General features: G+C 39.2%; 1 protein-coding gene across 1 annotated transcript; it reads right to left on the reverse strand.

Moving 5' to 3' along the window:
* Positions 1–477: 477 nt before the first annotated feature.
* On the reverse strand, positions 478–8696 carry LOC306866336 (F-box and leucine-rich protein 22-like). Its single transcript, XM_079411461.1, has 2 exons — positions 8276–8696; positions 478–1226 (listed from the first exon to the last, which is right to left on the reverse strand). Exons 1-2 carry the CDS (start codon positions 8608–8610, stop codon positions 878–880), a joined length of 684 nt encoding a protein of 227 aa, XP_079267587.1. The 5' UTR covers positions 8611–8696; the 3' UTR covers positions 478–877.
* Between the last annotated feature and the right edge of the window lie 3901 nt (positions 8697–12597).

The raw sequence follows: 12597 nt of genomic DNA on the forward strand, positions 1-12597 counted from the left end.
AGTATGGCTGAAATGCTGCTTTGACGAATCAGCAACCAACTGTTTTATAATACAAGATGAATGAATTAATTTTCTTAATGAAATATGGTTTTACGGAAGTGATAACAATGCTTAGCTCCTCTTTTGTATAAAAGCATCCACTAAATGCATAAATAAAAAATGCATAAATGCAATAAGGCACTTAATGCCATGGTGTATTGTGAATATTGTACCTCTGGTGTGTTATTCATATATACTGTATATATATATATATATATATATATTATATTCACAATGTATGGCCTCTTGTAACTTATTGCTTAATAAATGTCATGCAGAAAGGCTGTATGTAAACCTGTGCTCTGTCAAATATTGTTCTTGCATAACTAGGAGGAAGTCCAAAACCCACAATGAGGATAACCAGCTACGAGTTGTTGCAGAACTAACCTAGATTATGCAACCAAAACATGCTGTGCTTTTAATAAATACTGTCTTTCACAGAGTTCGCAAATATTTTATTAGCAAAACCTAAGATTTGGTTGAAAGTTTTGTACTGGGCCACTGCCCTGCATATTGAATACTTAGTCTTTGTACTTTGTACTTGACCGCTGAGTCATTACAGGGAGTCAAATGGACAAACAAACAAATGAAAAACAACCCAGAGAAGAAACAAAGAATGAATTTGAAAGGAAAATGAATTAGCTGATTAAATAAAATAGTATACATTTTGGAAGACTGAATGTAAACAAGGAAAATGAAATTGGAATGAAGACTTACTCTCATAGAAACTTTTTAAATGACAAAAGAAACAGTGACAAAATTAAACTGGACCATAATTGCACTGGACAGTGCTGTGAACCTGAATTTTGACATGAGGTCTCTAGGTAGCCTCTAGCTGTCAGGAGAAGATCAAGAAGTTCTGCAGAGCTCTCTTGATCTGTGTTTTCTCCTCAGGCTTGCTGTCTGGAATCATATCAGCACTGTGTAACGCGCTCAGGCGCACTTCTGGTCTCTTGTCCCTGACCTCCTGCAGCCCTGCCTGGGTCACGTTGCGACAGAAGTCCACCCTCACGTCGGTGAGACTGTGGCCGTGGTCCACAACAGCCTGAAGGACAGAGTCAGTCATCCGAGCGCAGTTTTCTAGACTAAGGCTGCGTAGCCTCCTGCAGCTTTTTAGCACGTTAATAACATCATGGTCCGTAATGTGCCCACATCCAGACAGAGTCAGCGAGAGTAGATTCGGACACCTAAAACAAAAACAAAAAATTATTTTGTCATGCTGATAGACGATTATACTGATAGCCACACCCCCAAACTCATGCCATTGGTTGAGTCAGTGTTGCTATAGTACTAGGAAAGTCATGGCCTAATGGTTAGAGAGTCAGACTCGTGACCTAAAGGTCATGGGTTTGAGTCTCAGGTCCGGCAGGAATTGTGGGTGGGGGGGTGAATGTACAGCGCTCTCTTCCACCTTCAATACCACGACTGAGGTAAGAGCAAGGCACCAAGCCACTGCTCCGGCTGTGTGTTCACGGTGTGTGTTCACTGCTGTGTGTGTGCGCACTTAGGATGGGTTAACTGCAGAGCACAAATTCCGAGTATGGGTAACCATACTTGGCCATGTCACGTCACTTTCACTTTCACTATGCAGGCCGGTCAGGATTTTCAAACAAAGAACAATGTTTTGAAAGACAGTGTTTACACATTGTGGGATTCAATTTACAAGCAACTAACTTACTGTTGTCTTTGCATTTTAGACTTGAATAGAATAATGTAATTAAAAAAAAAATACACACATTCAAAACTACATTAAGTGACATAGAACTTAATTGAATTGTTCATTTAATTTGTAAAGATCATATTAAACGTGACAATACAATCAAAACCATTCAAACAGGTTTCACGAATGCTCTCCTGTTTGCTATTGGTCAAACAAATACAGCTCTGCCCCCAACTCACCCCATTGGTTGAGCCTGTGTTGCTGTGTAATGCTCGTCAGAATTCTCAAACAATAGAGAAATGTTTTGAAAATGCCACAGAGACAGTGTTTGGAATCAACAATGACTTAGACTTGTCTCTGCATATTACATTTGCATCGAAGAAAAATCTTTTCTTCTTTAACCAAAACCACGCACTTAAAAATGTAAGAAAATTATTAAATTATTTAATATTTTATTAAATGCACTAATAGAATCAACAACATTCAAACAGGTTTCGTGAATACTCAGCAATCTGCTATTGGTCAAACAAACACATAGCTCCGCCCCAAACTCACCCCAGTGGTTAAGCCCGTGTTGCTGTCAGGCTGATCGGAATTGACCCTTCGCAAAAACCCGCCTCCTTATTTCCTGTTGCTATGTCTGACAAACAATGCTGCTCTTACACTACACATCATGTTCTCATGCAGTGAAAAATACATTGCGGAACAAAGAAAAAACTGACAACGCGGTGACAGACAAGACAGATCAGGTTACTTTAGGTTGAGACGGTCTCAGCTTTCAGATTTTGTCATTTTTTTAGGAAATACTCTTTAATGAGTCGTGACAGATCATTGTAACACCTCTGTTCTAGCAGCACACGTGAACCGATCGTCTTTTCCCATTTACTAGTTATAGCACAAAATAAACATGAATAAACATCAAAACGTATTTTATTTCAACCTCGGAAAGATGTCAATAAACACAATTTTTCAAGTTTAAGTCCACCAGAGTTAATCTATTCTCCTGTCTGATTTGTTTGTCAGGGCAAGATAGCGGATTCGGCGTTGTGATTGGTCAGATCACCTGTCAATCAAAGCTCTGTGTGAATGGTCAATTATCAAACAACAGAAAAACATTTTGAAAATGCCATAGAAATACAATGTTTAGACTTTATTTTTAGTTTCTTTTTTGGAAAATCATTCACAAACAGCTTATACTTGTCTCATCATATTAATCTAGTATCAAAGAAAGTATTTTTATCAAGAGAGACACCTTTAAGTGATGAGACAGTGGAAAAATAGGATATGAATGAACTGGCCAGAAATGAACTGGTTGGAAAACACACTAGCTTACTGCATTACTAATGCTTTTCACTCCTCGGGGGACACATAAAATGGTAGACTGTATAATAAACGTGTTGTCAATAGACAGTAATTGACACATATTGCAACATAGTAACTGTAACCCAAGACTTTAAGCAATGATTTATTTAGCCCCATCATGCATTTGCATGGTATTATACTAAGCATAGCATAACAAAAACTATTCCCTAAGTCAGTGTTTGCTGTATCAGCTGTTTTTGCCACATAAACACAGCTGGTGCTCTTGCTAAATAGCACCAGCTGAAAGCCGAGCCGTTTCTCATGCCCACACCAGCGAGCTCGGGCAGCAGGACCGTTCTGCACCGGCTACTGGCGAGTCGCCCTTCTGCATGTCCGTAATTCTCCTCTGCTGCAGCCTGCTGGTGGACTCACACAGGGTCACACACGCTCACACAGAGCGAGTTAATGGCTGTAGCTTTGAGATGTCATTCACGTTTACTGATGCAGATTATATAAACTCTTACATAATCTTACCCCTTAACCACATGTGAGCCCGGCACATTCCAGCCGCCTGTAAGTGTTATGAGCACTGTTCCAATAACTCTGGTCATGGGGCAGATCTCACACTACACGTGTCATTGCTTTTAATATAGCAGACACAGTGACACAGACGGTCTGATAAAGGGATCAGCTGGAGAGGAAGGATGAGCGAGGCTCCCAAGAATTCAAAGCCTCGGGGATCGGTTGGTTGGATAGTTTCTGCTGAAGCAGCTTTCAGCCATTGTGTTTGAACGGGAGGAGCTTTCAGAGCTGGCCAGATGAAGTAAACACGCCAGATATATGCATCGCATCATCCCCGGTTACATAAGCATGCCTTCCTCTGGTAGCTCCGCCCTTCTCTTGTGCAGATGTTTTGTTTTGTTTGCTTTGGTTTTTTTAAAGGCATTTCCAAACAGGCTTAATGAAAAACTAACAAAGACTTCACTAAGTCTTATTTTACTTTGCTTCTGAGAATGAGGCTGGGTGTGGGGGGCCAAAACCCTACTAATATTTTCCATATCACAAACCGTGAACTTTCCCCTTGTGGATACGGCCTTTGTAGACATCCCACACGTGGCACGACTGTAATTTACCAGGAATTTGATTCAGTGCTTTTTCTTTGAACTCGTAGAGCCATCACAGTGCCGGTAGTCTTTCAAGAGACTAATGTCACTCTCGGGACGCTGTGGAGGGTGTGTCTAGGGCTGTAGGACTGAGGCTAGAGACTTCTTTTCCCTGAAGCGGCCCTAATGACCGGTCTATGCCAAGAACGCCAACAGAAAAGTCCCACACAGCAGATGGATGTGGTCAAATGTAGTTGCATTCTTCATTTTTTTGGTTTCTAATAGCCTGTTTTGAGAAATGGTGATATTCATCATGTGCAATATCCATAACAAATGCATTCAGTTTCTTGTTTTGGAGCCAAATGTCTACAGGACATCAAAGCAGTCAAATCGTCTTTTTGAGAGTTACAGGCCATTTAAAGTGATGGCATATTGTGATGATCAGCATTTCCTACTAATTCAAGAGAGGTTTTATTTGAACTCTTTCTACATTAATATAATTATTGGGTAAATTTACAATTTTAAGGATGTTTAGATATTTTTTATCAGAAAATCTGATAAATATTTGGTCACACTTTATATTAAGGTACAATTTTTTCTATTAACAAACCATTAACTACGAATTTTGCCTCAAACTCCTAATTTGCTGCTTAATAATAGTTAGTAAGGTTAGGTTAAGTTTAGGTATTGGGTAGGATGTAGAATATGGTCATGCAGAATATGTGCTTTATAAGTACTAATAAACAGCCAATATGTTAATAATGGGTATGCTAATAAGCAACTAGTTGATAGTGAGAATTAGTCCCAAAACTAAAGTGTTACCAAATATTCTAGGTAGGAAACCATTATTATTTGTGTGTTCATTTTTGACTGTGACAATTTCATCTGAATTTGGTTCTGAATTCTGAATGCCAAGAGTAAAAGGTGTTCAAGAAAGAGAAAGAAAATAAAAGTTTTATTTGAAGAATAAAAGTAGATCCCTACTTGAACTTAATGACACCATCTGAGACTGCCTCTTCCCCATGCGCTTAGTGTTTTATACATTTTCCTGCAAATTATATGCATTGCCACAATGGCGTCAGCAAGTGTGTGTGTGTGTGTGTGTGTGTGTGTGTGTCTCACGCACTTTCCTACAAAGACACACACACACACAGCGCACAGTGACTGCGACGCACATGTGCATTCCACCCTCATCAACAAAGAACTGATTGTAGGCTCCACCTGCCAATGCAAATCACGAGAGGACAGCTCACATGGGAGGGACTTCACTCAGAGGAATGTATTTCTGCTTCTCTCCAATTTCATCATGTGTGGCTCCAATTTGCTCTGGTCAAAGAACAACTGACACTGCACCGATGAACCCACAATGTAACATCAAAAACTTCTTAACCACAAAAGAACCCTTTTAAGAACCCTCAATAACCATCTTGAGTTGGCCTTGGTTCTTTGGAGAATTTTGCACCCTAGTGTGAGAACCTCTTCAAAGATCTTTGTACACTTCAGATCTTGATTCTTGAGCCAGATCAGAAACTGGCATGCTGATTTGAAGAGCCTTTAATGAACATAAAGAATTTTATTCTTCAAAACCAACCATATACTCTTTAAAATAAAGGTTCTGTGGTTCCATTAAGAACTTTTAACATCCATGGAACCTTTCAATTACACAAAAGGTTATTTAATTGTGCAACAAAAAAAAAAGATTAATCAAATATTCTTCACAGAAAGGGAAAAAATTGTTATTTTAAGAACTGTTCACTGACAGGTTTTGAGGGAACCAAAATGGTTCTTAATATCATTGCTGTGAAAACCCCTTTTTGGAACCATTATTTTGAAGAGTTTACAATGTAACAAGCTCAAGAAGCTTACTGATTTCATCATGAGTTGTTCCAGATCTCTGGTCAAAAAAACAACCGTCTTCACACTCCTTAATAGTTCAAATTAAAGGTGTTTTGTGTTCTATAAACATTTATCATCTTGTTCTTGAGGAAACCTTAAAGAACCAACCACAACACTGACCTGAGGAAACTATAATATAACATTAAAAAAATTCAAAACCTTCTAATCTAAATGGTTCTTTAGAGATTAAAAAGTTCTTAATGTTTCATACTACGTTCTTCAGATCAATAACTGTAAAGTTTGGCTCCTATCTGAGGATGATGCAAATAACCTCTGAAGAAACCTTTTTTATTATTATTTTAAGAGTGTTTTGCCAAATCACAAAGTTTCTTTTTTCCTCATAAGTGAGTTTACTGTGCAAAACAGCAGCAGGAGAGACCGCAGAGCTCCATCATGTCTCCCGTTATTATTGCCTGCCTGGAAGAGGCTGTACAGATCTTCCCTTAAAACTCCAGAGGGTAATTCAGCTGTGCACTGCGTGCTACTCCACAGACCTCATGTCACTCAAAACTTGAGGCAAACTGCATTCCCAGCCACAGCACGCTTCGAACACAAGCCGCGTCTATCAGTGGAAGACTGTGATGACGTGCTTGCTTGAAGCTTAAATGTGTTTCTGATGAATGTTTAAGGAACGGAGGTTTGAGCAGATCCCCATTAGTCTAACACTGACGGAATTAAATGGCTACGTGAGGAACGCTCATGCTGAAATACTTTTCAGCTTCCCACCACTGACGTCTGTTCCTTAAAAAAATATCATGCTACGTCCTAAAGTATCTGTGTTCCTAGAAAACAGACGTTTCTAATTGCTGAACATTCTGTACTCATGTAAACCTTCTCAACTCATAACAGAACCTGGTAAATGAGTAATGCTGCAAATTAACACACAAAAACAAAAGTATGTAAATAACTGTGGTAAAACATACTCTGAGTCCATGCTTTGGGTGACGGTCCCACAGCTTCCTGTTGACTAAAGGGTCTCTGGTGTGCCTGCAGCTGTGGTCTGATGGGCCAGTTGTTGTAGACAATGTTTAAAATTGCAGTGCCTTTGCTTCCATTTACAATCTTTCATATAGGGATTTAATTTATTTCCTTCCTAAGCCAGATAGAGTTCATAAACATTAAATTGTGACTTGTTTTACCATGCGTTTAAAATATTTTGATGATTTTGTGACTTGAAGAGTTAGTTCTTACAAAAATGTCTTCATTTACTCACCCTCATGTTGTTCCAAACCCATTTGACTTATTTCAAATGGGGAACACAAAAGCTGATATTTCAAAGAATGTTCCAGCTGCTCTTTTCCATACAACAAAAGCAGTTATTAGATGTTTTCCAGGTCCAAAAAAGAAAAAACTAAAACACTATAAAAGCTTCAAAAAAGTAGTCAGTAGGAACAGTACAAAAATAAGTCAGCATGAAGAGGAAAATGTGAGTCTTTTCTCAAATGAGAAAAAAAATCATTCATCCATTGGGAATTTATTTATTTGCAAATCGCTGCGATCTCATGTGAGTAACAGGTTGCTGGAGGTTATAGATTGAAACACGTCTGGCTGTCGGAAAAACATGCCAGTTTACAAGTTATCGGAGAAGAGACATTGTTGGATAAGCATGTTTTTGATTAAAGAGATTAAAAAAAATAAATTATATGCACATTTATAATAAACACATCACACAGCATTACCCGAAATATAAGCAATGTCCATTTTGATTTCACGGTGACTTCAAGTTATTGTTTACAGACAATCATTCCCTCCACCATAGCTTTCAAATCTAATTTGCTCTTATGCATATCAAACTTGACAGGTCGTGATCAGTTATGAAACAAAAATCAAATGTGATTTGGTGTCACTGATGTAAAACCAAGGGTCAACACAGCTTTATGCACTAAGTTTGAAAATATGCACTAAGCACTTAATGCACTAAGCACTAAACTACTCAATTTTGAATTTGTCACAAATTGGTCATATTGCTTTTGGACAAAGATTATACTAATAATAATTTGTATTTTTTACCATTTGAAAGACATTGGATACTGTTGTTTAAAATGGGATATGTGCAAACGTTATTCTTTGACAGTTTGGAAAACGCAAGGGTCAGTAAACGATCACGGAAACTTAATATTGGTGCCATTACTATACTTTTAAAAATAAAAGTGGAGATGGGATTCATTAAGATTACTTCATCTGTCTAAATATATCAGGGTAGCAACATCTGCTTGTCCTAGATCAAACCAATGACAAAATGAATGTTGAGGCCAAGACAAACAGAAATACTCACATGTGGCAAACACGCTCCAGGAAGTCACTGACGAGGCTCTCGTGCTTCCTGCAGAGGACCTTCTGGAATGTGGTCTTCATCCAGTCCTCAATGTTGCACACTTTGACCCTGCTCGAGTGCCAGCATACAGCCAGGTACCTTAGCGAAGTGCCCAGAACATAGTTGTCCCTCCTCAGCTCGCACGGAGACCTGAAGTGAAGTAGCGTCCATAGCTGTGGGTCCAGGAAGACCTGTCTTAGTCGTATGCAGGTCAGGGACAGGCTGCGGCGGCTGTCCTTGTCTAGGTACGAAAAAAGGTGTAGCAAACACTCCTGATCTAGTTCTGTGAGATGCATAGCAAGATGGGAGACAACCACAATGACCACAAAGCAATGATGGGACAACGGCGTGTCTCGTGTGGCCTGGATTATTGATTCTCCCCCAGACTGTAGCCTCGCTGAGGCCTTGCACATATAAGGTCGTGAGGAATGGGGGTTATTTTGGGAGGACCGCTGCAGGCCCGGTCAAAAATGGAAATGTGTGAGGCACATGGACTCTCCCGGTCCATCTGTCTCTGACGCCTGAACAGGAGGCAGTGTGAGGGACGTTTAGAGTGTGGCGACTTCTGTTTATCACTCGCAAGAGGCTTCACTCAGCGCCCTGCATCTTGGGGGGATGGCGAATAGTGAGACGGTCTTCCACACTGAGGCCCCTTTACACCTGGTTTTGCTTGCGTTTTGGTTGATCTGATCACAAATGGTCAAGGGAGACACATTTCCATTTACACCTGGCAGTAAATGTATTTCAAATGCGTGTTTTCTGACCACTTGTGATTGGATGTTGAGGGCAGGGTCTCTGATCTGCAGACTATCTCACTGTTACTGTGTGTTGGTAAAGCATACAAGAAAAACAAAAATGGGAGAAAAAATACAGTTTATTCTTTTGGATACTTGTTTAAACTTGACATAACGGGTAAAGATTAAACTCTTATTTTAGTGGTTGTTCTCAGTTCAAATGTGGCACTACAAATGCAATGTGGACACTTGAATTTTCAACCACCTTCGAATGCACTTGAAAGTGGACAAGCGCAAATCAGTTTGGATTTGGTTTACTCCTGTATTTAGCCTGTTGCTGACTTGTGATTGGATCAACCAAAATGTATCTTAATACCAGGTATAAATGGGCCAGAGATTCAGATTTTTCTGGCAACTGAGACTCAAAATAGTTGGATTTTGCTTGTTTGGACTGCCAGAGCTTACCTGAATTCACGGACACACATTTAATGGAGATTTACATAAAGATCAACATAGCTAACTGGCAAAGAAGAACATTTATATACAGATAAAAATACAAAAAAGATGATAACATTGGCTTCTAATTGGAATGATATTAAGCTACCCGCCATGCATACAAACCAAATTATCCATCAGTTTAGTGGTACCATATGCAAATGTTTATAAGATAATAACACAATAAATAAAGAGCGGGGCTTCTCGAGAGGAGCATTTTGTTACGGCACACGTTTCACAGCATCGGATCTTATCCCAGCAGGCACACAACGTCATAGGATGTTGATATTTGGTTACATTTTGGTTGCGACACCGGGTGACCAAAATTTAATGTCAATTCAATGTCTAATGTCAATGTTAATTTGATGTCCAATACCGACGTCAGCTGACATTGATATTTGTTGTTTTAGGTTGTGTAACCAAAATCCAGCATTAAGTCAATGTCAAATTGGCATCAAATACTGACGTCATGTCCAGCGTCAACCTGACTTTATATTGACGTCCTGTGCCTGCTGGGATAGTACTAATCCCGGTGATGTTACTATGGTCTGATGCTGGGATCATTTTTTATACATACTTTTTGGGGATGTTTTTGCCTTAGCTAAGTAGAGACTGGAAGTGATAGAAGAGGGGACTGGGATCAGAAAAGGAGTTTGATAGGGACATTAAGTTGCAACTAATTGTGAGTACAGCCCACAAGGTTATGGCTCCAGCTGCGATCCAGTTTTCCTGCCTTATGTTTCCACCTTGCGTTTACACAAAAGGCTCTCTGCCAATTTTCCAGAATCAAATCCATTGTCAGTCTGCAGATTTTGGTGAGTTGGGGTTTCATGGAAAATGGCATAGTGTATGATGGGCATAGATTCCAACTTTTTAGCTTCGGACTTTTTAGCTTCCGTGTCTTATTTTGAAGACTGTGCCCTCCAGAAAATGCATAATAACTACATTATTTAAACCTCAGAAGGATTTTTTTTTTATCATATATGCTTGATTATGTATGCAACAGACAAATGCAATCTCTAAAGCCTTTTTCGAGCTTGTTTTTCTCTGGTGAAGCTTATGATTAATTCCATATCGGAGGATATCAAACTTGTTTGACAATTTAGAATTACTTTAAAATAGCGTTTCTCCATGAGTTTCTGTTGGGAATGACTTGATTCTCAGTCATTCAGTGATTTTGTCTGTAACCATTAACAAGTGTATGATGCCTCGTGTTTTAAAAATCTGTTCAGGTTTTAAAAGTTGAGTAATGTATGGCTTAAGTTGCCTTGCTTACAATTTTTCCAGTTTAAAGTTTGAACTTACCTGATGAAATGAATACATTTCTTGCAATGTTACAGGCAGTGTTGGGGTTAACACATTACAAGATACGCGAGTTGTGTAATCAGAGTACTCAAATAACTAGTAATGCATAACTTGTATATTTACAACAAAATATCTGACTTTTTCAAAGTAACTTACTTTGCTTTCCCATTTATTCACTGACAGCTCTCCTGTCCCATGTTGAAACTAAGTGCAGATGCACTTGCTTCAGCCGAAGGCTTATTAATTTCACTTTTGGTGTAAAAGAGCCTTTACAGTGTTACCAAATTTTTTTTTTAAAAACAAATAAGCAAGCCCAACCCAGGAGACAAAAAGTAACGCAATAATGCATTACTTTTCATAAAAAGTAATTACCACAATTAGTTACTTTTATGGTGTAACACAATATTGTAAAGCATTACTTTTAAAAGTATCTTCCCCCAACACTGATTACAGGTAAAGTAATGTTGCTAGCAGCATCAAACAGAATTACAAAAATTATGACATTCCCTCATCTGCCATTGGTCAGCTAAACAGATAGCCACGCCCCAATCTCACACCATTGGTTGAGCTTACATTGTTGTGTCAAGCAAGTCAGGAGAACACTCAAACAAACAGAGCAATGTTTTGGCAGTAAGGAAGGCATTCATTTCTGGCAGCTTGTTAAATTGTGAATAAGGAACAGGGTGAGCTGCTCTGCACGACTTGTGCTCACCGAACAAAATGTACTAGGCTAGCATTCCTCCCACCTTACTGGAATTATTCTACACAATATCTAGTCTAGATATGGCACCTGATGACTCAAAGCGGATCTTTCTCGGGTCAAGTGCGATTGCAGCTTGTACTGTTTGAGTAATAACCGCGATTGACTCAGTGATACTTGATAACATACAAGCAACGTGATGTTACTGGCAGCTGTGACCTATCGGGAGGGAGAGAGAGAATGAACTCTGTTGTCCTTTCTAAAGTATGGCGCTTCATACACCTGTTCCTCCTCTCCTCTTCCTGCCTCTCTGGCACGTGGGGAGCCCCGGTGTTTGTTTTACCCCTGGGAGCTCGTGCAAGAGCGAGCGTGTGGGTGGCAGAAATTAATAGAAAGAGCGAGGGAACTCACAAAGAGAACGAAGCACGCCCTTACGCTCTTGTTTTGGAGCGGTTTACGTCATTAAAAACCATTCAGCGTTCACATTTCACAGTGGGTGACTCTGGAAGTAGTCCTTTGAAAAAGATTAGAGAGCCGAGCGTACTTGCCACTGTTTCAAGCGAGGTGGAGGAGAACGGTACTCCACCTGCAGCGATTACATGGGCAGAACAGAGGAAATGCATGCGGTTGTGACACACTGACTGAACCCACACCCGTGTTTGAGAACAGCGTGTACAGAAACATTCAATTCAGTGTCAGCACTTCAAATTGAGCAACAGCGTGTTCTTTTGTATGCAAAATACACCCAAGTTAGCAATGTATATTGTGCAGAATCCAAGGTATGTAATAGAACACACCTCTAATATTATAAATTCAAACTATTTCTGTTAGAACAATGAAGCTTATATATATATATATATATATATATATATATATATATATATATATATATACACCAATAAAATATTAATGTAATTTAATTAGGTCATAGAATTGATAACAGAAAAGGCACGATATTGGCTGTGCAAGGCATTGAACTGACACCTAATATATTCAAATGTGGCACATTTTTAGTGTTACTTCCTCAACTTGTATTTTTTTTTTTTGCT

Source organism: Barbus barbus (genome assembly GCF_936440315.1).
Source record: "Barbus barbus genome assembly, chromosome: 48".
NCBI lineage: Eukaryota > Metazoa > Chordata > Actinopteri > Cypriniformes > Cyprinidae > Barbus > Barbus barbus.

Bases quoted from the DNA above. Each gene is read 5' to 3' on its own strand.
- LOC306866336 (XM_079411461.1), bottom strand. From the start codon at position 8,610: ATGCATCTCACAGAACTAGATCAGGAGTGTTTGCTACACCTTTTTTCG. The intron at 1,227-8,275 runs GTGAGTATTTCT...TTTTTGTTTTAG, and splicing joins CTGGAGCGTGTTTGCCACAT to GTGTCCGAATCTACTCTCGC.